General features: G+C 41.7%; 1 protein-coding gene across 1 annotated transcript in view; it reads left to right on the top strand.

Moving 5' to 3' along the window:
• Nucleotides 1-6265: 6265 nt before the first annotated feature.
• Nucleotides 6266-26446, top strand: part of LOC110489431 (brevican core protein) — a 39835-nt gene continuing 19654 nt past the window's right edge. Inside the window, exons 1-3 of the mRNA XM_036971024.2 lie at nucleotides 6266-6630; nucleotides 25076-25155; nucleotides 25853-26239. Coding sequence (XP_036826919.2) covers nucleotides 6611-6630; nucleotides 25076-25155; nucleotides 25853-26239 — 487 coding nt within the window. The 5' untranslated portion in view covers nucleotides 6266-6610. The remainder of the gene's footprint in view (nucleotides 6631-25075; nucleotides 25156-25852; nucleotides 26240-26446) is intronic.

Genomic DNA, 26446 nt, shown 5'->3' with positions numbered 1-26446 from the left:
AAGTCCGCACCTCAGGAGTAAATGTCAGTTGGCTTTTCATAGCCGATCATTAAGAGTATCTCTACCGCTCCTGCTGTCTCTAGAGAGTGGAAAACAGCAGGTCTGGGAAACGCACAGGACAAAATAGATCTATGGCTACATGGAACTCTATTCCACATAAAGTAACTCATGCAAGCAGTAGAATCAGATAAAAAAAAAACAGATACAATTACACCTTATGGAACAGCAGGGACGGTTGAGACACACACACAGGCACAGACCCAGATACATATGATGTGACACGCACTCTACACACAAGTACACATGGATTTTGTATTGTGGATACGTGATAGTAGAGAAGTGGCCAGAGGGAACACACCTAATGTGTTGTGAAAAGTGTTAATGTAATGTTGTGTAATATTTTAAATTGTATTTAACTGCATTAATGTTGCTGGACCCCTGGAAGAGAAGCTGCTGCCTTGGCTTTTGGGGATCCTTAAGTAATACAAATACAAATACTACTGTCAAATTTCCTGACTCTGGCTGGAGATGAATCACATACTCAGTGGGTAAAATTTCTAAATATTCTGGTTGTAAACTGCTATTCTGGTTGAGAAGACATTATATAAAAGGATGACAACCAATAGGTTAATTACAAGCAGCAATTAGATTTCAGTACCTTGCGCAAGAGCATATCAACAGATGTTTCACCTCATTGGCTCGGATTCAAAACAGCGACTTTTCGGTTACTGGTCTAATGCTCTTAACTGCTAGGCTACCTAGACAGTTAAGCGGTAAACTACAAGGTACTCCCAGAGATCCTGATTGTCAATCATCATGTAATCTAGAGATGACAGGTTAGAGAACGGTGGAGAGATTGGTATATCTGTTTTATAGAAGATAGCATTACAGGATGTTTCAAGGTTTCGTAAGCTTCTTAGTCCTGTGACCACAGCACTTGTTATATGATATTGATCAACTGGATTTAATGAGAGATGGAGTATTGTAACATTGGCCAGTCGCTCTAAGACCCCGGGTTCCAAATGGAACATTTGATTTCCAGGTAAATCTAAATGATTGACTATAATATATATATCAGCTTTTCTGTTCATATTGATTTAAGATTATTTCCGGTCAAATCCAATGTCTAGTTTTTGCAAACCCTCCTTGAAAGTCTTACTCAAGGTCTGGAGATTGTTGCTCTCAAGATTCATGGTTTGTAGGCCCTCAAACCCTGGACAAAACAGCCTTAAAGGTTTGTAATGTTGTTAAGATTGAGTTCTGTGAGTCCGGTGAGATTTTCACCACAGAAATTGCACCTTTTTCTGGACTTTTAAAAGTAATCCCATACATAGCCAGCAAAACAGCCTAAAATGTTTTTGCAATGGAAAAATAAAATGTATATTTCTTATTGGACAAGTCCAGGTATTCCCTCCCTATTTCAGTCCGTTTTCTTCTATTTGATGCCTAATGAACATGACCTAGCCCTTCCTGCTTTGCAGTTTTCCGCCTAGACAGTCCTGGCAATGTCTCATCAGTGTTAAATTCCTCTGGGCCCTGCCACTTCTGCCAAGGCAGAGGAGGACATCTACAAAGCACCATTCACTCACTGCCCGCCCAACAACACAGGTGCCACCATGGCACACTACCACCAGGTGTGTTGAACTCCAACTCAATGCCCATATGCAGCATGTATGTGCTGGTTTTCTATTCCGTATACAGTGGGGAGAACAAGTATTTGATACACTGCCGATTTTGCAGGTTTTCCTACTTACAAAGCATGTAGAGGTCTGTAATTGTTATCATAGGCACACTTCAACTGTGAGAAATTGAATCTAAAACAAAAATCCAGAAAATCACATTGTATGATATTTAAGTAATTCATTTGCATTTTATTGTATGACATCAGTATTTTATCACCTACCAACCAGTAAGAATTCCAGCTCTCACAGACCTGTTAGTTTTTCTTTAAGAAGCCCTCCTGTTCTCCACTCATTACCTGTATTAACTGCACCTGTTTGAACTCGTTACCTGTATAAAAGACACCTTTCCACACACTCAAACAGACTCCAACCTCTCCACAATGGCCAAGACCAGGGAGTTGTGTAAGGACATCATGGATAAAATTGTAAACCTGCACAAGGCTGGGATGGGCTACAGGACAATAGGCTAGCAGCTTGGTGAGAAGGCAACAACTGTTGGCGCAATTATTAGAAAATGGAAGAAGTTCAAGATGACGGTCAATCACCCTCGGTCTGGGGCTACATGCAAGATCTCACCTCGTGGGGCATCAATGATCATGAGGAAGGTGAGGGATCAGCCCAGAACTACATGGCAGGACCTGGTCAATGACCTGAAGAGAGCTGGGACCACAGTCTCAAAGAAAACCATTAGTAACACACTACGCCGTCAGCGCATGTCCAGGCCCGTCTGAAGTTTGCCAATGACCATCTGGATGATCCAGAGGAGGAATGGGAGAAGGTCATGTGGTCTGATAAGACAAAAATATATATTTTTGGTCTAAACTCCACTTGCTGTGTTTGGAGGAAGAAGGATGAGTACAAACCCAAGAACACCATCCCAACCGTGAAGCATGGAGGTGGAAACATCATTCTTTGGGGATGCTTTTCTGCAAAGGGGACAGGACGGCTGCACCGTATTCAGGGGAGGATGGATGGGGCCATGTATCGCGAGATCTTGGCCAACAACCTCCTTCCCTCAGTAAGAGCATTGAAGATGGGTCGTGGCTGGGTCTTCCAGCATGACAAGGACCCCGAAACTCACAGCCAGGGCAACTAAGGAGTGGCTCCGTAAGAAGCATCTCAAGGTCCTGGAGGGGCCTAGCAAGTCTCAAGACCTGAACCCAATAGAAAATCTTTGGAGGGAGCTGAAAGTCCTTATTGCCCAGCGACAACCCCGAAACCTGAAGGATCTGGAGAAGGTCTGTATGGAGGAGTGTGCCAAAACCCCTGCTGCAGTGTGTGCAAACCTGGTCAAGAACTACAGGAAACGTATGATCTCTGTAATTGCAAACAATGGTTTCTGTACCAAATATTAAGTTATGCTTTTCTGATGTATCAAGTACTTATGTCATGCAATAAAATGCAAATGAATTAAAAATCATACAATGTGATTTTCTGAATTTTTGTTTTAGATTCCGTCTGTCACAGTTGAAGTGTACCTATGATAAAAAAAAATTACAGACCTCTACATGCTTTGTAAGTAGGAAACACTGCCGATTTTTCAGGTTATCAAATACTTGTTTTCCCCACTGTATATCTTTTTGACCAATTAAATAAGCTTAGAGAATTGTGATTCACACAACTGGAGAAGATGGTGCTGCTTAAAATACAGTGCCTTCAAAAAGTATTCACACCCCTTGACTTTTTCCAAATTGTAACGGTTTTCTTGATGAGAAGGAGAGTCGGACCAAAATGCGGCGTGTCTATTGCAATCCATGTTTAATGAAGTAACACACTAAACACAAACACTACCAAAACAATAAACTTAACGAAAACAGCCTATACTTGTGTAACCTCACACAGAACAATGACATCAGGACACTAAGGACAATCACCCACGACAAACTCAAAGAATATGGCTGCCTAAATATGGTTCCCAATCAGAGACAACGATAAACACCTGCCTCTGATTGAGAACCACTCCAGACAGCCATAGACTTAGCTAGAACACCCCACTAGCTACAATCCCCATACATACACACCACATACAAAAACCCATGCCACACCCTGGCCTGACCAAATAAATAAAGATAAACACAAAATACTTCCACCAGGGTGTGACACAAATGTTGTGTTACAGCCTGAATTTAAAATGGATTAAATTGAGATTTGTTGTCACTGGCCTAAACACAATACCCCATAATGTCAAAATTGAATTATGTTTTGGGACATTTTTACAAATGCATTACAAATGAAAAGCTGAAATGATTTTAGTCAATAAGTATTTGTCATTGTAATCAAAGGGCTAACATTAATACTATGCATGTCAGTCTCTCTTGGCTAAGAGTTGAGGAAAAACTGACTGCGTCACTTCTTCTTTATATAAGAAACGTGTTGGAAATTCAAAATAGCTTGCATTGTCAATGTATACACAGCACTAACACACACACTTACTCCACCAGACATGCCACCAGGGGTCTTTTCACAGTCCACAGGTTCAGACACATTTAAGGAAACGTACAGTATTATACAGAGCCATGAGTGCATGGAACTCCCATCTTATATAGTGCAAGTAAACAGCAAACCTGGTTTCAAAAAACAAATAAAGCAACGCCTTTCCCCCATGTGAACTACTTGTTGTGTGTATGTACTGACATGTATGTGTAACTGATAGATGCACACACAGACTACATGTTAATGTATGTAAATTGTAAAGTCTTTTGTCTGTAATGTCTTTTTCATTATTTGTCGGACCTCAGAAAGACTCGCTGTTGCCATTGGCGTCAGCTAATGGGGAGCCTAATAAATCAAATCATTTGTTATGACAAGCTTACATATATTCAGGAGTAAAAATTTGCTTCACAAGTCACATAATAAAGTTGCATGGACTCACTCTGTGTGCAATAATAATGTTTAACATGATTTTTGAATGACTACTTCATCTCTGTAACTCACACATCTGTAAGGTCGAGCAGTGAATTTGAACCACAAAGACCTTTGAGGTTTTCCAATGCCTCGCAAAGAATGGCACCTATTGGCATTAAATATTCCTTTGAGCATGGTGAAGTTATTAATTACACTTTGGATGGTGTATCAATACATCCAGTCATTACAAAGATACAGGAGTCCTTCCTAACTCAGTTGCCAGAGATGAAGGAAACTGCTCAGGTTTCAACATGAGGCTAATGGTGGCTTTAAAACAGTTACAGAGTTTAATGGCTGTGATAGGAGAAAACAGAGGTGGATCAACAACATTGTAATTACTCCACAATACTAACCTAATCATGAATACGTTTTTTGCAGCTTTACGTTTTGCAATATTTGTTTTCTGTCAGAAGTGAAAATAAGGAAGCCTGTACAGAATACAAATATTCCAAAACATGCATATTGTTTGCAATAAGGCACTAAAGTAAAGCTGCAAAGAATTTGGCAAAGAAATTAACTTTATCTTGCAATATTTGTTTTCTGTCAGAAGTGAAAAGAATGAAGCCTGTACAGAATACAAATATTCCAAAACATGCATATTGTTTGCAATAAGGCACTAAAGTAAATCTGCAAAACATTTGGCAAAGAAATTAACTTTATCTTCTGGAAACTCCAACACAACACATCACTCTTCATAGTTTAAAGCATGGTGGTGGCTGCATCATGTTATGGGTGTGCTTGTCATCAGCAAGGACTAAGGAGTTATTTATGATGTGAAAGAAAAGGAGCTAAACACAGGCAAAATCCTAGAGGAAAATATGGTTCAGTCTGTTTTCCAACAGAAACTGGGACACAAATTATCATTTCAGAAGAACAATACCCTAAAACACAAGGCCAAATATACACTGGAGTTGCTTACTAGACAACATTGAATGTTCCTGAGTGGCACGACTTGAAAATGGCTGTCTAGCAATGATCAACATCCAACTTGACTGAGCTTGAAACTTAAAAAGAATATTGTTCAAATATTGTACAATCCAGGTGTGGAAAAAGTCAAGGGGTGTGACTACTTTCTGATGGCACTGTATGTACTGTGTACCAACCACTCAACTCTACTCTGTTTCCCAAAATTCACAGTTTTACCCTTAGGATGGGATGCCACACTGTGCTTGCTTTAACTTTGAAGTTCAAAGGTCTTTGTCAACCTTTGTGGACATAAACATTGCATGTACTCATTTTGATCTAAATAATATCTTAATTTAACATAATATATAGAATTTCTAAATAATTTGCATTATGTTCATTGACCAATATTAAACTATTGTAAGTGCATTATAAGCCTATTGTAAATGCATTATTCATGGTTATCTGCAGGCATACGTTATATTCAATATACTTTTTTCGTAGGCTGCAGCCCATCTTCACATCGTTTTCTTGCCTGCTTCCTGCTAATCTAGTGGATACTCTCTTTCAGCGCGTGCCTGCAGCATCAGCAACTTGCCCGCATGCTGCACTGACTGACGCACTATCCCCATTTGTCTCCTCTCTACGCACGGCATTTCTCTTCTCTCGCCCTTTTACTGCAATAGAACCCTGTGTCCTTTCCATTAAATGTCATATTCACCATCAGTTTTCTGACGAATAAGCCTACATTGAGACGTTGCTCAAGCAGTTCAACTGCATTGCTCTGTAGGCTGTCATTCCATCCCACTTTATACCCCATCCCTTTTTGACGGACACATTCTCCTCCATCCTCTTAGTTGCATGAAAAAAGTGGGCAGTTCAAGATTTTATATTTGCCCTCACTGTCTCAAACTCCCTCTTTTCTCCCTGTTCTTTGCAGCCGGTCGGACGCACGCGTCCCATACCTGCATAGAGCTCCCTGCATTATTGAGGACCGTCCCTTATCGAACGCCGCAATATCCCGCGCGCACTGCACCAAGAGGGAGCCGATACCGAAAATAATTCACTTCACTTCAACCAAAAATATTATAAAGTCCAGTACTTCACAACCATTAGTCGAAATGTTTGTCAAAAGAATGCGGTAGGTGACGTTTTATTTAATTTAGCCTAACAGCTTTGGACCGATGCCGCTTAAATGAGGGCAGAAAGTTATAGTTGACCATGTCAAAGTATATTTATTGTATTTACCCATAACCTGCACTTATGTGTGACATGGAGCTTTTCTTTCTTTCCTCGCATTGCGTTCCTCCCCCGGTGGTCCTGAATTTAGCCTACTCTTATTTACATGCGCTATAATAGGGCTACAAACAGGATTAGACCATTTAGGGTCGTATTTCTTTGAAGCTCACCCGCGCACTGTCAGGACAAAAGTATATGTTAAGAACAATTTCTTTATTCTACTGTGACATTTGGCAGCGTAATTTTAACGTCTTTGCATCAGATTGAGGATAAACCCAGTAACATAACTTTTCATGACATAATCTTAATGCAGTGTCTTTTGGCTGATACGTTTTAAACTTTGTTTTGGAGCTTAAAGTTTGAACCAACTATGTGCCGAAGGTGTCGCCTATTAAATGCTGCTGATGAACGAGGGTTTTTATGTGGACATTTGAGAGTTCTGATATGGTTTGTGGAACATCTTGCAAAGCTCTTTAATGACATTAAGAAGCGTACAGTAGACGTCTTCACCCTTTTTCTAATGTAGAAATTTACACATAATTCAACTCCATACTTTCCTTCACCACTTTCTTTTTTGCTCTTCTCCACTAGTACAGTACCCCTCCTAGTAACTCTCAGTTTAGACAGGGTCATAAATAGCATCTCTCACTGCCTTTAGTCTTTCTTTCTCTCTTACACTCCCTCTCTTGTCTCCTCCCTGCTACCTCTATTTCTCTATCTCTCTCTCCTGCTCTCTCTCTCACTCCCCCCTCTAATGCAGTCTCTTAGTGGACATGTTGCCTTTGGCATCACAGGCTAGAAGCCTCAGTCTCTGTCAGTGACATTCGACTTTAAAGGTCCAGTACAGTCAAAATCGTGATTACCTGTGTTTTCTATTTATTTCCACACTATGAAGTTGGAATAATATTGTGGAAATTAGGACAAATCCCTTTTTGTGTAAGAGCTGTTTGAAAAGACTGCTTGAATTTTCAGCCTGTTTTGGTGGGATGGAGTTTTGGCCTGCCCGGTGACATCATCAATAGACCAATAAGAGAGTTCCAAACCTCTCTGCCAATAACATCTAGTTTTCAGTTTTCCCCTCCCCACTCAGACCAGTCCCAGACAGTCCTATCAAAATTCTTGCTTGAGAAATGCTCTTTGCTAAGAAGCTATTTTTGTTTCATTTTGACAATTTTAATTGAAAACAAAGTAGTAAATATAGTAAATATATTTATTTATTTATTTATCCTTTATTTAACCAGGAAGAGCTCATTGAGGTTAAAATCAATTTTTCAAGAGCGCCCTGGCCAAGATAGGCACCACCAAGTCATTACAAAAGAATTACAGACAGGACAACATGAAAAACTACAAGTAATCTAGTAAACCATTGAATTCACAAGAGTATAAAACAGCAAATTAAAAACATTGACAGGTCAGGGAATCAGCCTCAAAATCCTTCATTAGTGATTTAAAAACACCAATCGGGACAAGTTCTTCCAGTTTAAAAGTATTTTGTAAGGTGTTCCAAGATGATGGCGCAGAGTACATAAAAGCCCTTTTACCAAATTCAGTTCGGACATTTGGAACAGTTAGCAGGATAAAGTCCAGCGAACGAAGAAAGTTTCTGAACATTTCTGAACAATAAAAATGCACTACTAGAAAGGTAGTAAACCCAAAATGGCTTTGTAAATAAAAGTATTCCAGTGACAGCCTACGAGTGACTAGAGAAGGCCAGCCAACCCTGGTATACAAAGTGCAGTGGTGCGTAAGGGTTTTGCAGTTTAAAATACATCTCAAAGTGCCAGGGTAAAGAGTGTCAAATGATCTCAAACACTGAGCGGAAGCATTCATATATAAAATATCCCCATAGTCTAGTAAAGGCATAAATGTAGCTGATACTAGCCTCCTTCTGGCTTCAAAAGAAAAACAGGCATTATTCCTAAAATAAAATCCCAATTTCAGCTTCAATTTTTTTGTAAATAGTTGAATATGCAATTTAAAAGAGAGGCCGTCATCAATGAAAATTCCAAGATATTTAGAAGAGGTTACAACCTCAATCTCCTTGCCCTGACAGGTAGTAAGTAATAGGTGAAAGGTTCAGAGGACTATTTCTTGCATTAGAAAACACCATTAGTTTAGTTCTGTCAGTATTGAGGATAAGCTTCAATTGACACAAGGTATGTTGAACAGTATAAAAAGCAGTTTGCATGTTCTGGAAAGCTTCTGTAAGAGACAAGGCACAACAGTAAATAACAGTATCATCAGCATAAAATGAAGTTGTGCATTTTGGACATTTTTGTCTAAATCATTTATATAAATAGTGAATAAGAGAGGACCAAGTACAGAGCCTTGGGGCATACCATTCAAGACAGGCAATTTAACAGACATAAGACCATCAAATTGAGTGCACTGAGTTCCATCAGACAGATAGTTAGCAAACCATGCAACTGCATGCTCCGAAAGACATACACTCGACAATCTCTGCCTTAGTATAGCATGATCAACTGTATCAAAAGCCTTAGAGAGATCAATAACACCGTGCTGTTTTTTGTCAATGGCTTCAGTGATATCATTTAAAACCTTCATGGCTGCTGTAAATATACACTGCTCAAAAAAATAAAGGGAACACTAAAATAACACATCCTAGATCTGAATGAATTAAATATTCTTATTAAATACTTTTTTCTTTACATAGTTGAATGTGCTGACAACAAAATCACACAAAAATGATCAATGGAAATCAAATTTATCAACCCATGGAGGTCTGGATTTGGAGTCACACTCAAAATTAAAGTGGAAAACCACACTACAGGCTGATCCAACTTTGATCTAATGTCCTTAAAACAAGTCCAAATGAGGCTCAGTAGTGTGTGCGGCCTCCACGTGCCTGTATGACCTCCCTACAACGCCTGGGCATGCTCCTGATGAGATGACGGATGGTCTCCTGAGGGATCTCCTCCCAGACCTGGACTAAAGCATCCGCCAACTCCTGGACAGTCTGTGGTGCAACGTGGTGTTGGTGGATGGAGCGAGACATGATGTCCCAGATATGCTCAATTGGATTCAGGTCTGGGGAACGGGCGGGCCAGTCCATAGCATCAATGCCTTCCTCTTGCAGGAACTGCTAACACACTCCAGCCACATGAGGTCTAGCATTGTCTTGCATTAGCAGGAACCCAGGGCCAACCGCACCAGCATATGGTCTCACAAGGGGTCTGAGGATCTCATCTCAGTACCTAATGGCAGTCAGGCTACCTCTGGCGAGCACATGGAGGGCTGTGCGGCCCCCCAAATAAATGCCACCCCACACCATGACTGACCCACTGCCAAACCGGTCATGCTGGAGGATGTTGCAATCAGCAGAACATTCTCCACGGTGTCTCCAGACTGTCACGTCTGTCACATGTGCTCAGTGTAAACCTGCTTTCATCTGAGAAGAGCACAGAGCGCCAGTTGGGAATTTGCCAATCTTGGTGTTCTCTGGCAAATGCCAAACGTCCTGCACGGTGTTGGGCTGTAAGCACAACCCCCACCTGTGGACGTCAGGCCCTCATACCACCCTCATGGAGTCTGTTTCTGACCGTTTGAGCAGACACATGCACATTTGTGGCCTGCTGGAGGTCATTTTGCAGGGCTCTGGCAGTGCTCCTCCTGCTCCTCCTTGCACAAAGTCGGAGGTAGCGGTCCTGCTGCTGGGTTGTTGCCCTCCTACGGCCTCCTCCACGTCTCCTGATGTACTGGCCTGTCTCCTGGTAGCGCCTCCATGCTCTGGACACTACGCTGACAGACACAGCAAACCTTCTTGCCACAGCTCGCATTGATGTGCCATCCTGGATGAGCGGCACTACCTGAGCCACTTGTGTGGGTTGTAGACTCCGTCTCATGCTACCACTAGTGTGAAAGCAACGGCAGCATTCAAAAGTGACCAAAACATCAGCCAGGAAGCATAGGAACTGAGACGTGGTCTGTGGTTACCACCTGCAGAACCACTCTTTTATTGAGGGTGTCTTGCTAATTGCTTATAATTTCCACCTGTTGTCTATTCCATTGAACTGTTGTCTATTCCATGAACTATTTTCTGAGGAGAGTTTATGATGGGTATTCTTCTCCTCTCAATACAACCCCTCTTGAAGAAGATCATTGCACATATATGATCTGACCCCCGCGGCACTGCTTTGGCACTTTAATCTAGTGGCACCAATATGATTCTAGCTCATAACTACCAAACTATTATCAATATTCAACTTCAGGGCTAATTTTAACCAACCTAATTTGCCAGACGTGATTTAAAATGGCTGGTGACAGAGTGGGAGTATATTACTTGTTATTATCCTTGGCTTGTGTGCTTTGTGGTCACAAAGGTTGTTGTCCAGAGCCCACATTAGTGTAGAACATCCACCCTCCCAAGCTACGTCTGAAGATTCAGTCTTGACAAACAAATGTTATTGCCACCATTGGTTGTGAATTTGAACTTTTGAAGAGTTTTCAACCACTGGTAGGTAGTACAACTATGTTGACACAAGGGTTGGGGTCAATTCAATTTCAATGAAGTCAAATCAGGGGGTTGGCTAAAATTCAATTTCCATTTCTTTTTAATGCTATTTCAGTTTATTTGAAGACACTTTCTGATAGACTCTTGGGTTCAATCAAATGTAATTTTCACTCCCAAGTGGAGCAGCTGTTAAGGCACTGCATCGCAGTGTTTCAAGAGGCATTGTGGCTTGGCAGGGTCATGTTTCGGAGGACACATGGCTCTCGACCGTCGCCTCTCCCGAGTCCGTACGGGAGTTGCAGCGATGGGTCAAGACTGTAGCAATTGGTTATTACGAAATTGGGGAGAAAAAGAGGTAAAAGAACCACAACAAAAATAATTTTCAACCAAGAATCTGAAATTGCAATAGTGGGGGTGGTTGTGTGATTCACACACTTTTTATTAGCTACGTGAAAAGGAAGGATGGATGGATAAATCCATTAGGATTTATAATCTATTGAATCTCCAGCCCAAATAATATGTAATTATCCTTACTAGAGATTTCCACGTCAATGACATCAATCTCCCATTGACATTAATACTTGACTTACGTGAAAGTTCAAGTTACAGCACACAAACATTTCTCAACTTACAATGCAGCCATAAATGACTGTAGAGGTAAGATGAGCAAACTCTTGGGATGTGTGATAGAGAAAACAGACACTGGGGAGTTGAAGAGTAATCTTCCCTAAGGGGCTTTTTTGTGGTAACGGGACATGAGTGATTTATGAATATGTGGAAGCAGGTTAAATTACTAAACAGAAAGTAACTGGGTTCTACATGGTTGTTAAAAGGATAGTTCACCCAAATTGCATTGTAATTTGCATGAACTATCCCTTTAACAGACAAGGCTGCGGGGAAGAGTCAGAGGTAGTACTTAATAAAGGAACTTGAATGAGCCTCCGGTATTCATTGAAAAAGGGGAAGTTAGATGAATGAACTAGGGTTACGGAGGACAGACCAGCGATGAAGAGACAATGAGCTGAGAGAATTAAAAACAAGCCGCCAACCTTCTCTTGTGTGTCTGTGCCAGAACCGTTCCTTTTGTAGTTTTCTATAAAACAAAATGCGGATGTTGTGCCTCGCTGGGCCGTGCAGAGACTGCTAACATCTTCTGCTTCCCCCGTGACACTGTCTCCTCAGTCTCCTCATCCAGGGAAACCAGGACATCATGCACCTTCTTGTCTTTCATCCCACCCTGCAGGAGGTGAGAGCCTGGCTGCTCTGAGTGCACTCTGTTTCTCTGGCTTTCACCACTCAGCCTCTGGGACTGTGGGCTCATTTAGTTCACTTCAGTAATGGACACAACATATAGGCTGGGCGGGTGGAGAGGAGAGGGGGAGATGGAGGAGTGGGAGCATAAGCAGAGAAGTGAGAGGTGTCCTGACAGAAGTGAAGGGATGGAGAGCTAAACTAAACACTCCATTAAGCATCCCCCAACCTTGAAATTAAGTGACAGAAAACACAACCTCACTAAAATGGGTGCAAGAGCTACATAGCTTCAAATCAAATCAAATTGTATTGGTCACATACACATGGTTAGCACATGTTATTGTGAGTGTAGCGAAATGCTTGTGCTTCTAGATCCGACAGTGCAGCACTATCTAACAGGTAATATTTAACAATTCCACAACAAAACCTAATACACACAATCGAGTAAAGGAATGGGATAAGAATATATAAGTATATATGGATGAGCAGTAACAGAGCGGCTAAGATGCAATAGATAGTAAAGAATAGATAGTGAAGGATACAGTATACAGTATATACATATGAGATGAGTGATGCGAGAATGTAAACATTCTTAAAGTGGCATTATTTGTCACGACTTCAGCCGATGTCGGTCCCTCTCCTTGTTTGGGCGGTGTTCAGTGGTCGACGTCACTTATCTTCTAGCCATCACTGAACCATTTTTCATTTTCCATTGGTTTTGTCTCGTCTTCCTTCACACCTGGTTCCAATCCCATCAATTACATGTTGTGTATTTAACCCTCTGTTTCCCCTCATGTCCTTGTCTGAGATTGTTTGATTGTATGTTTGTGTATTATGTGTTGGTGCGCGATGGGTTTTATACCCACTTTTTATTATTTTGTCATTTTGGTTTTGGAGTTTTGTGAAGCACTGATTAAACAACTCCGTTTACACCAAGTTCGATTCTCCTGCGCCTGACTTCCCTGCCACCAACCCGCACCCATTACATTATTAAAGTGACTAGTGTACCATTTATTAAAGTGGCCAATGATATCAAGTCTGTAGGTAGGCAGCTGCCTCTCTGTGCTAGTGATGGCCTTGAGATAGAAGCTGTTTTTCAATCTCTCTGTCCCAGCTTTGATGTACCTGTACTGACCTCGCCTTCTGGATAGAAGCGGGGTGAACAGGCAGTGGCCTTGATTATCTTTTTTGCTTTCCTGTGACATCGGGTGTTGTAGGCGTCCTGGAGGGCAGGTAGTTTGCCCCCGGTGATGCGTTGTGCAGAACTCACCATCCTCTGGAGAGCCCTGCCATTGTGGGCGGTCAGTTGCCATACCAGGGGGTGATACAGCCCGACAGGATGCTCTCAATTGTGCACCTGTAAAAGTTAGTGAGGGTGACAAGTTAGTGAGGGTGACAAGACACACAAAAAAGTTAGTGAGGGTGACAAGACACATTTTTTTTCAGCCTCCTGAGATTGAAGAGGCGCTGTTGCGCCTTCTTCACCACACGGTCTATGTGCGTGGTCCATTTCGGTTTGTCGGTGGTGTGTACACCGAGGAACTTAAAACATTTCACCTTTTCCACTGCTGTCTCGTCGAAGTGGATAGGGAGGTGCACCCTTTGCTGTTTCCTGAAGTACACGATTATCTCTTTTGTTTTGCTGACATTAAGTGAGAGGTTATTTTCCTGACACCACACTCCTAGGGCCCTCACCTCCTCCCTGTAGGCTGCCTTGTTGTTGTTGGTACTCAAGCCTACCACTGTAGTTGCATCTGCAGGAGGCGTGAATGTCCTTGCAGTCATGGGGGAACAGGGAGTACAGAAGGGGGCTGAGAACGCACCCTTGTGGGGCCCCAGTGTTGAGGATCAGCGTAGCGGTGGTCATGTTTCCTACCTTCACCACCTGGGGGCATCCCGTCAGGAAGTCCAGGGCCCAGTTGCACAGGGCAGGGTCGAGATCCAGGGTCTCAAGCTTAATAATGAGATTGGAGGGTACTATGGTGTTGAATGCTGAGCTGTAGTTGATGAGCAGCATTCTTACATAGGTATTCCTCTTGTCCTGATGGGATAGGGCAGTGTGCAGTGTGATGGCGATTGCATCATCTGTGGACCTATTGGCGCGGTAAGCAGTTGGGTGTGACAGGTAGGTTGGAGGTGATATGATCCTTGACTAGTATCTCAAAGCACTTCATGATGACATGATACGTCTCGTGTTTGAGACATTGAATTGCGACTCCACTTTGTCTCTATACTGATGGTTTGCTTGTTTAATTGCCTTATGGAGGGAATAACTAATCTGATGTATTCGGTCATGTTTCCAGTCGCCTTGCCATGATTAAATGCAGTGGTACGTGCTTTCAGTTTTGCGCGAATGCTGCCATCAATCCACGGTTTCTGGTTAGGGAAGGTTTTAATGGTCGAGCGTGTTACTCGCTTGTGTACTGCAAATGATATGCTTATAGAATTTAGGTAGCCTTGTTCTCAAATTAGCTTTGTTAAAATCTCCAGCTACAATAAATGCAGCCTTAGGATATATGGTTTCCAGTTTGCATAAAGTCCAGTGAAGTACCTTGTTGGTCGTCTTGGTATCCGCTGCGGGGGGATATACATGGCTGTGATGATAACCGAGGAGAGTTCTCTTGGCAGATAATATGGTCTGCTTTTGATTGTGAGGAATTCTAGGTCAGGTGAACAAAATGACCTGAGTTCTTGTATGTTGTTACAATTACACCATGAGTTGTTAATCATGAAACGTACACCACCGCCCTTCTTGTTACCGGAGAGATGTTTATTCCTGTCGGTTCGATGCACTGAAAAACCCTCTGGCTGTACGGACTCCGACAGCATGTCCCCAGCTAGCCATGTTTTTGTGAAACGGAGTATGTTACAATCCCAGATATCTCTTTGGAAAGCAACTCTTGCCCTGATTTCATACATTTTGTTAACTACTGTAGGGACTGGATATCAGCAAGTAATATACTCTGAAGCGGTGGGTGGTGTGCGCACATCCGAAGCCTCACTAGAAGACCGCTCCGGTACCCTCTCCTCCGACGGCGTTGTTTTGGGTCGGCCTCTGGAATCAGTTCAAATGCCCTGGGAGGTGCAGACAAAGTATCCATTTTGGGAAAGTCGTATTCCTGGTCGTAGTGCTGGTTGTGCTGGTAAGTCAACGTCTCTCTGATATCCAATAGTTCTTTCCGGCTGTATGTAATAACACTTAAGTTTTTCTGAACTAACAATGTAAGAAATAATACATTTAAAAAACGAAATAGTGCACAGTTTCCTAAGGACTAGAAGCGAAGCTTCCATCTCTATCAGTGCCATCTTGTAGCTGTTTATGTGATTTGACCTTGGTATGCCTCTTGTATGAGACATGTACTGCGGCAGTACACCTGTAGTCAACCAACCCAGGTTCCAGGAGAGATACAGGGTGTGCAGGCTTTTGGTTCAGCCCTGCACTAAAGGCACCATAATGAACTAATTTGATTCAACTAATTGATTGGAACAGAAGTGTTTGTGGTGGGCTGGAACAAAAAGCTGCACACACACACTCGCCTGGTTTACCAACTACTTCAGTGTGTCAAATCGGAGGGCCTGTTGTCCGGACCTCTGACAGTCTCTATGGGTGTGCCACAGGGTTCAATTCTCGGGCCAACTCTTTTCTGTAAACATCAATGATGTTGCTCTTCCTGCTGGTGATTCTCTGATCCACTTCTACGCAGACGACACCATTCTGTGTACTTCTGGCCCCTCCTTGGACACTGTGTTAACTAAGCTCCAGATGAGCTTCAATGCCATACAACTCTCCTTCCGTGGCCTCCAACTGCTCTTAAACGCAAGTAAAACTAAATGCATGCTTTTCAATCAATCACTGCCCGCACCTGCTCGGCCGTCCAGCATCACTACTCTGGACGGCTCTGACTTAGAATACGTGGACAACTACAAATACCTGGGTGTCTGGTTAGACTGTAAACTCTCCTTCCAGACTCACATTAAATTAAGCATCTCCAATACAAAATTAAATCTAGAATCGGCTTCCTATATCGCAACAAAGCATCCTTCACTCATGCTGCCAAACATACCCTCGTAAAACTGACCATCCTACCGATTCTCGACTTCGGTGATGTCATCTATAAAATAGCCTCCAACACTCTACTCAACAAACTGGATGCAGTCTATCACAGTGCCGTCCATTTTGTCACCAAAGCCCCATACACTACCCACGATTGCGACCTGTACGCTCTTGTTGGTTGGCCCTCGCTTCATACTCGTCGCCAAACCCACTGGCTACAGGTTATCTACAAGTCTCTGCTAGATAATGCCCCGCCTTATCTCAGCTCACTGGTCACCATAGCAGCACCCACTCGTAGCACGCGCTCCAGCAGGTATATCTCACTGCTCACCCCTAAAGCCAATTCCTCCTTTGGTCGTCTTTCCTTCCAGTTCTCTGCTGTCCATGATTGGAACGAATTGAAAAAATATCTGAAGCTGGAGACTCACATCCCCCTCACTAGCTTTAAGCACCAGCTGTCAGAGCAGCTTACAGATCACTGCACCTGTACATCGCCCATCTGTAAACAGCCCATCTATCTACCTACCTCATCCCCATACTGGTATTTATGTATTTATTTTGCTCCTTTGCACCTCAGTATCTCTACCTGCACATTTATCTTCTGCCGGTCTACCATTCCAGTGTTTAATTGCTATATTGCAATTACTTCACCACCATGGCCTATTTATTTCCTTAACTTACCTCATTTGCACTCACTGTATATAGACTTTTTGTTTCCTTTTGTTCTATTGTATTATTGACTGTATGTTTTGTTTATTCCATGTGTAACTCTGTGTTGTTGTATGTGTCGAATTGCTACGCTTTATCTTGGCCAGGTGGCAGTTGCAAATGAGAACTTGTTCTCAACTAGCCTACCTGGTTAATAATATCCTCTTGAATCTAGGGGGCACTATTTTCATTTTTGGAAAAATAACGTTCCCAAAGTAAACGGGCTATTTTGTCAGGACAAGATGCTAGAATATGCATATAATTGACAGCTTAGGATAGAAAACACTCTAAAGTTTCCAAAACTGTAAAAATATTGTCTGAGTATAACAGAACTGACATTGCAGGCGAAAGCCTGAGAAAAATCCAATCAGGAAGTGACCCTTTAGAAACCTCTGCGTTCCTATGCGTCTCTATTGAGCAGTGAATGAGATATCAACCAGATTCCTTTTTCTATGGCTTCCCTAATGTGTCTAGTGTCTAGTGTCACAATACATAGTTTCAGGCTTTTATTTAGAAAAATGAGCCTGAACGTCAACATTGCGTCAGTGGTCAGCTGGAGTCTCTCAGAGTGTTTTGTGCGTAAGGGACAAATGGGGCCATTGTTTCTCTCTTTCCTACTAAGAAGCCATCTGTCCCGGTTGATATATTATCAAATAGATATTTGAATAACACCTTGAGGATTGATTATAAACAACGTTTGCCATGTTTCTGTCGATATTATGGAGCTAATTTGGAATATTTTTTGGCGTTGTCGTGACCGCAATTTCCGGTCGAATTCTCAGCCAAACGTGAAGAACTAATGGAGTTATTTCGGCTACAAAAATAATATTTTTGTAAAAAAGGAACATTTGCTATCTAACTGGGAGTCTTGTGAGTGAAAACATCAGAAGCTCATCAAAGGTAAACGATTTAATTTGATTGCTTTTCTGATTTTCGTGACCAGGTTGCCTGCTGCTAGCTAGGCATAATGCTATGCTAGGCTATTGATAAACGTACACAAATGCTTAACAAGTGATAAACAAAAGGCTAAGCTGTGTTTCAATATATTTCACTTGTGATTTCATGAATATGAATATTTTCTAGTAATATTTATGTCCGTTGTGTTATGCTAATTAGTGTCAGTTGATGATTACGCTCCCGGATCCGGGATGGGTAGTTACAAGAGGTTTTTAAATAAAGGTGAAATAAATAAAATAAATGTAAAAAACACAGCCCCCTTGGCTCAGGGTTGGTGACTATAGTGCACAGTGCATCACAACACAGTACAGTACAGTATAAGTGTTTGATATCATAATAAAGTGCAGTATGGGTTGTGATAACCTATTTCCCCACAGTTACTTCTCAACAACGTTTTGCTTGCATTCTACCTGTCTTTTTGTGTCTGCATAAAACGGGTAACATAGTCCAAACCTTGTATGCCTTTGCACAGCAGTGTTCTAGAACATTGTACCGTTGGCATTCATACTTGTCAAATTCTCAGCGCGGCCCAAGCAATTTCTCTAACTGTCAACACGTTCAGATGAAAAAAATAACTTGTACATGGGAGCTGCGTTGGTTGTGAAGTTTGGGAAGGTGTGCGTTGGAACTGTGCGTCCCCCGGGGACAATGGTCTCAGAGCCGCGTATGTCACAATGGGACGCCGGACTATCAAGTCTTAGTGTCTATGGACTATGATTTACGCTTTAAAACCTCTTAAGGATATGCCCCCTTATTTTCAATTTTCTCCTAAAATCACATAACCAAATCTAACTTTCTGTAACTCAGGCCCTGAAGCAAGGATATGCATATTATTGGTACCATTTGAAAGGAACACTTTGAAGTTTGTGGAAATGTGAAAGGTATGTAGGAGAATATACAAAATAGATCTGGTAAAAGTTAAGAACCGGTTGAAAGAGCCCTATTTTATACTGTGTGTATCATGTACTTGAGGATATTGCACAGGCAGCTTTTTCTGGATATGGAATTGCTCTTGGTGGTGTCTCTGGGTGATGCTTGAGTTCTATTCACTGTTTTCTTAATTAAAAAGAGCAGAAAAGCTGGCGGCGCAATGACTTCAAGTCCAAGGACGTTCTTCCTGAAAGATAACCAGGCATGACCTCCATTTTATTCCCCGTCATCAGTCTGTCGCCATTAGGATGGATACAAACCTGTGTTTATGGATACTCATATAACAATTATATAGTTTCAGACATCCCTGGTTAGCGTCCTCTTCATGTGGTCAAGTCCTGTTTAAAGGGATTCCTAGTGGTTTTCGGCTTCCTTTTCCATAAAAAAAATTGAATAAAGTGTGTCAGAGCATCTTGTCCTGTAATCTTCCCACATGGACTTTTGTAAGAGAACTGATATAAAGTGAAACACAGTGTGCAGCTGTCCTCTTGCCCGCCACTCGTCTTTTGTGAGACATTTTCTAGTGGAGAATACTAATGGCTGCATGTCTGTGGAGCTAACCCAGCTGGCATGAATACAAACAACATTTATTCGACCACAAGAGAGTGCTGTTTTATACTACACTTGTGTCTCTTTGTTGTCCTTGTTTTTGGAGACCTTTGCATGGATAGGTTGTCATTTGATATAAAGTAACAGTAATGATGAGAGTAAGGATTAAAAAAACACAGATGAATGACCTGTGCACTGCGATTGACTTGATTGCGAGTCTTCAGCTAACATGATTGCCTTTTAAAGTATACTGTTGTGCGCAGCTCACTAATCTGTGTTGGATGGTATTCCGGCCTAAATTTTGACTCAGAAAGAAACACATACTTTATAGTGCATGTGTGCTTATGTACAGTACCAGTCAATAGTTTGGACACGCCTACTCATTCAAGTGTTTTTCTTTATTTTTTTTTAAACTATTTTCTACATTGTAGAATAATAGTGAATACATCAAAACTATGAAATAACACATATGGAATCATGTAGTAACCAAAAAGTGTCAAAATATATATTTTTATTTCAGATTCTTCGAAGTAGCCACCCTTTGCCTTGATGACAGCTCTCACGCCCTGACCTTAGTTATCTTTGTTTTCTTTATTATTTTGGTTAGGTCAGGGTGTGACGAGGGTGGTATGTGTGTTTTTGTCTTGTCTAGGGTTTTTGTACATCTATGGGGTTTTGGTATGTCTAGGTAAATGTAGGTCTATGGTGGCCTGAATTGGTTCCCAATCAGAGGCAGCTGTTTATTGTTGTCTCTGATTGGGGATCCTATTTAGGTTGCCATTTTCCATTTTGGTTTTGTGGGTTATTGTGTAGGTGCATGTCAGCACTCAGTTTATCATAGCTTCACGTTAGTTTTGTTAGTTTGTTTAAGTGTTCTTCGTTAATTAAAGAAGAATGTATTCTTATCAAGCTGCGCCTTGGTCTCATCATTACCAAGAACGTGACAACAGCTATGCACACTCTTAGCATTCTCTCAAACAGCTTCATGAGGAATGCTTTTCCAACAGACTTGAAGGAGTTCCCACATATGCTGAGCACTTGTTGGCTGCTTCACTCTGCGGTCCATTAGTACAAAGGACAGATTTCCACCGGTCTAATGTCAATTTTTCGTGTTTCTTGGCCCAAGAAAGAGTGCACAAAAACAGTTGAATGAGTAGGTGTGTCCAAACTTTTGAGCGGTACTATAGGTATATATAAATAAATACATATATATATATATATATATATATATATATATTTATACTGAACAAAAATATAAGTGTAACATGCAACAATTTCAACAATTTTAGTGAGTTACAGTTCATATAAGGAAATCAGTCAATTGAAATTAATTAATTAGGCCCTAATCTATGGATTTCACATGACTGGACAGGGGTGCTGCCATGGGTGAGCCTGGGAGGGCATAGGCCCACCCACTGGGGAGACAGATCCAGCCAATCAGAATGAGTTTGTCACCACAAAAGGGCTTTATTAGACAGAAATACTCCTCAGTTTCATCAGCTGTCCGGGTAGCATAGTTACATGTGGTCTGCAGTTGTGAGGCCGGTTGGACATACTGCCAAATTCTCTAAAACGACCTTGGAGGTGGCTTATGGTAGAGAAAGTAACATTAAATTCTCGAGCAACAGTTATGGTGGACATTCCTGCAGTCAGCATGCCAATTGCACGCTCCCTCAAAACTTGAGATATCATTGGCATTGTGTTGTGTGACAAAACTGCACATTTATTTATTTATTTGTACTGTAATCATTGAAATGCAAGAGAAAGGCCATTATGTATTATTCCAGCCCAGGCGCAATTTAGCTTTTGGCCACTCGATGGCAGTAGTGTGTGTGCGCAAAGTGTTAGACTGATCCAATGAAGCATTGCATATCTGTTCAAAATGTTGTATCAAGACTGCCCAAATGTGCCTAATAGTTTTTTAAATACATTTTCAAGTTCATAATTGTGCACTCTCCTCAAACAATAGCATTGTATTATTTCACTGTAATAGCTACTGTAAATTGCACAGTGCAGTTAGATTAACAAGAATTGAAGCTTTCTGCCCATATCAGATATGTCTATGTCCTGGGATTTTATTTTGTTACTTACAACCTCACGCTAATCACATTAGCCTATGTTAGCTTAACCGTCCCGTGGCGGGGACACCGATCCTGTAGAGGAGGTAGACTCAGCGATGCAAGATGTATACACAATATCGGGCTGATTTCCTCAACAATGTTGAAGCGTGAGGCTAAACTTATCCGCTGTTTTGGTTCTGTATCTACTACGTTGTAGCAGCATGAAGCACACCTGCACACATGTGTAGATCATATGTGTGACTGTGTGAGAGCAACGTCTTGCATCGTTCTCAGCTCAACTTCTGTGGTGCTGCTCGTGCCAATGTCGTAGCGCTGAGTCTACCTTTAAATATTATGGAATAATATGTATTTACACTGTAGTTAAACTGTCTCTGCCTACGTAATTACTTTGTAAAGACACATTTTTAGGCAAATGCTTTGAAGTGGTCCCGAAATGCTCACATTCAAAGGGTCATATAAGGACATGACTTTCAATTTCACTTATCTCATCAGAGTGAATATCCACAAATCGTAGTATTAGTAGTAGTAGTTTATTACATTTTACATGTAGGCCGTACTTGGCAGCCTAAAGCTGAATTGCAGTACACAGCATATATACAAGTAACAAATCTCAAAGCACTTGAAAAGCAAAACAAGCATCAATTAAAAGTATGAATGACATGAGTATAGGTCTGCACAGTTCTAAGTACTTCAAGCCTCTAAGAGATGAAGCGAAAACCGCTTATACATTTGTAGCTACAACCCGCATCAGAGTAGCACAGTAACACAGACAGCTCAGAGTAAACTATGTGTTGTCTCCTGCATTTACATATCCCTTACCATGACTTGTATCACGATGGAAGCTGATCTTGGATATCCAGAGAAGTGTACTGGTATAACATATGTGCTGGGTCTTCCTTGGTCAGTCGAATGAACGTGGCTCTGTTTTGAGGGTGTCTGGGGCTCGTTTAGTAGGTTTAGTAGTAAGCTTTGTGAAACTGTGGGTGGTGGATTGGTGCAACTGGTGCTTGACTATTTTAATTTCAGTCACATAGAATGACTAGAAAAGCCTGAATCAAGCCAGCTGGATAGGAGTGTACTCCCCCAACACAAAGACGAACACACACAAACACACACACACACACACACACAGAGAGTATTTGTGTATATTTTGACAAGAAGACATTCTTCATTTAATGTGAGCAGGGTTGTATTTTTTCGAGCAGCTCACAGACTCTGCTTGTCTCGGAAACAGTGTCTGCAGTCCAAGTGACTTAATAGCCTACTGTGTCTGTTAAAAGTCTACTGTGTCTGACTGAAAAATAATACAAATGAAACAGAAACAATATTCACAAATATGTGTAACAAAGACAGATAACTAGAGGTTGGTTTCCTGCAATCATTGCAATTTTTGCAGAAAATGCACTCAAGTTTTCCTTTATCCGCAGAATTTACCATTGCTGCAGAATTTCCCCAAAATGCATTTTTTCTTCAGCGCTACTAGATGGCACCAGCCACACTGTATACTTACCCAGTCAGCTAACCTAACATAGCTAGGCGTAAAAGAAACACCTGAAACTAGATCCTGGCAGGGAAGGTTCTCTTCTGCACTTTTCAACCAATCCAGTAAATGTGAAGGAGAAGTTAAGATGGAGTGTCGCCTCGTTAACTTCCGTTTGTTGGCAACTCTGCTAATGCTACCAGTCGACAAACATTCAGGGAGATTCTCAATTGGCCGAAAGTCTGTCCTGACCTCAACTCCGCTCTCCTCTGTGACCCGGAAACCGGTAAGTGGTCAAGTGGTCGAGGAGAGTGTCAGTTTTCAGTAGGCGAATGCCGGAGTGTCCTCTGCACCTCGATAGCCTCTTCTCGCGAAATCCTCCGCAGAAGAGTTTTGAAATCCGCCACACCACCTTTGAATCGGCTGTTGCACATATTTAAAAATGATACACTACTTATCCTTTTATCTATACTATCTGTATCTGTTTTTAATGCTTCACACATTTATGTTGGGATACCACGTCTGTAACTGTCATGACGCGCTAGTGAAGAAGGTCTCATTTCATAGAAGTGCATTTGTTTCCATGTTTCATCCCCTCCTCTCCTTGATTACCTTTTGACTTTTTAAAAAAAGAAGTGAGGAGAAGAGGATGCAAGGAATTGAGAGTACCAATTGAGATTCTCCCTTCATCATTCATGGAGGAAGAGGGTTTTTTACGACCAGCTAAGCCAAACGCAGGAAACTAGGCAACTTATCAGGTTTAGAGGGTTTTTGACAATTTAAATGTTTGCTCTAAATGGTAATTTAGGCACATTTTTCAAGTCTGCAGAATTTTGGGAAAGTGCATCTAGTAAAAATGGGGATGGCATAAAGATATAATGAGTGAATCATAATCGTATAGGTGATTCAACTGGTGTTCAAGACACACAAAATTGAAATATTTTTATTTATATGAGGTCAAAGGTAAAAAGCATACCCTTTTGGAGAAGGTTCTGAAAGTACTCAAAAGTATGAGGTACAGTTTGTTGCCTTGTCCTTTCTGAAAAGTATTTTTGAAAAACATAAGCTGTCTTTTGTCAAAAATGCCTCTGCACTTATTTGTGTGAGGTAGATGTTTATGGCCCCTCCCCTTTCCATCGTGGCTGCCTCTGAGGTTGTGTGAGGTCAGTGAGAGCCGCCTGCCATGCCGGCTGAGCTAATAACAGGGTCAGACTGGTGAAGAGGCACTGGCAGAAAACCCTGGGCAATGCAGACGTGTAATTTTCTCTTGGAGGTGATGAATCGCTTGCGGTCAGATGTGGATGTGCCGCCGGATTCCTTTTCTGGGGTCTGAGCAACTGCTCCTCCAATGTCTCTGTGTCCTGTATTAGGATATTTCAAGGTCCTTGATCTTTTTATATTATTGAATTAAGACCGTTTAGTCTTTACTTTATTCCCATAAATGGTCAATTTTCTGTCACCACCACATTTTTTCCTCATACTGCATGTGCTTTTCATCAACTACACTTTCAATCTCATCATCCTCCATTTCTCCACACATCCTTCTCTCAGCTCCTGCTCTCTCTCATCTCTCATCTCTCATCGATCAGTTAGACGCTGTTTGTCATTCAAACTACTTGTTTACCGTCTGGCATTGGTCTAACATTTTAGTTCTCATCATTCATCACTCTTTGCCCTCTCTGTCCTTATCTACACTCGAATCATAGAGGGTATATCATGTAGGAGTAAAATAAGCCAACAAAAATAATACTGTAACCAATTGGCGAAGTAGAGATTGTTTGTTAAATGAGGTGCATATGCCATATGTAATATGTAAAAAAAAAAAAAAAACTCCCTGATCTCACTCTCACTATCTCTCCTCCACAGACCAGTAAGGTTCCTCCTCTTCCTGTGCGCACTTTGCCATCTGACCCTGGCTTTCCCCGCCCAAACAGGATACTCAGAAGGTACAGATCTTCTAACGTGTATTTTGATGCATTATCATTATTTGGGATGACAATGCATTGCATTAAAACTTTTATTTTGATTTCAGGTTATTATTTTAAAGGGATACTTCTGGATTTTAGACGTTATCTACTTCCCCAGAGTCGGATGAACATGTGGATACCATTTTTATGTCTCTGCTAGCATTAGTGCAAATAGCATGCTAGCGGTTCCTGTAGACTTCTAGTCATTGTGCTAACGTTAGGTAGCATTGGCTCACGAAACTACCTCTTAACTTCCATCATACTGGACGCAGAGACATAAAATAGTATCACAAAGTATCCCTTTAGCCTTAGCAGCGCTGTGGTCCTCATGAACTGAAATTTAAAGACTCAGTTGCTGTATAGTAATTGCTGCATAATAGTTGCTGTATTACAATTGCTTTGGATAGAAGATAGTTAATATAAACATGGATTATGTATAATTTATATTTCTATATATTCAACATGTAGCTGATTAAAGCGTTTGTTTTTCTGCCCACTCCGTAATCATATAATATTTTGAGGGGAAATTACACTCATCCATGGAATATAACCATTGCTGCAGAATTTTGAAGATTGTCCCCGAAATGCATTATTCACCATCACCACTAGAGGTCAATAGCCGGCCACTTACTCAGTCAGCATCATTTACTCACTGTGTCTCTCCTTCCTGACTCAGATGACAACCGACAACTCCAGGTCACCATCTCCAAGGCAATCCCGATTTCCACTGCACAGCTAGGAGGCTCCATCACAATCCCATGTATGGTGTCCCTGTCCCCTGGGCCCCCCTCGTCCTCCTCGCCCCCCAGCCCGCCCCGGGTCAAGTGGAGCGTGTTGCATGATGGGGAGCAGGAGGAGACGGAGATTCTGGTGGCGCGGGGTCAAAGGGTGAAGGTCAACGAGGCCTACGGAGAACGAGCTTCCCTGGTCAACTTTGCTGACTCGCCCGAGGACCTCTCCCTCTGGCTGGGGGAGCTGCGCTCAACAGACACAGGGCACTACCGTTGCGAGGTGCAGCAGGGCCTGGACGACGCCAGCGACTTCACACAGATCAAGGTCAAAGGTAACAAAAGGAGAAGGATTTTTAAGGCTATAGGAGTCTGTGAATATTTTGGATTTTTTAAAACTTGTCTAACAGGTTTAGAAACAACCAGATTTAGCCTTATATGCAACTATTAATATTTTTTCTTTCAGTTTTTACCACATATTGTGTATTTGAACCTGTCAATATTTCTCTGTGTGTGTATGTTTGTGTTTGTGCACACGTGTG

Source organism: Oncorhynchus mykiss, chromosome 30 (assembly GCF_057628025.1).
Source record: "Oncorhynchus mykiss isolate SJ-2025 chromosome 30, ASM5762802v1, whole genome shotgun sequence".
NCBI classification, from domain to species: Eukaryota; Metazoa; Chordata; class Actinopteri; order Salmoniformes; family Salmonidae; genus Oncorhynchus; species Oncorhynchus mykiss.
This window is presented reverse-complemented; position numbering and strand designations above follow the sequence as displayed.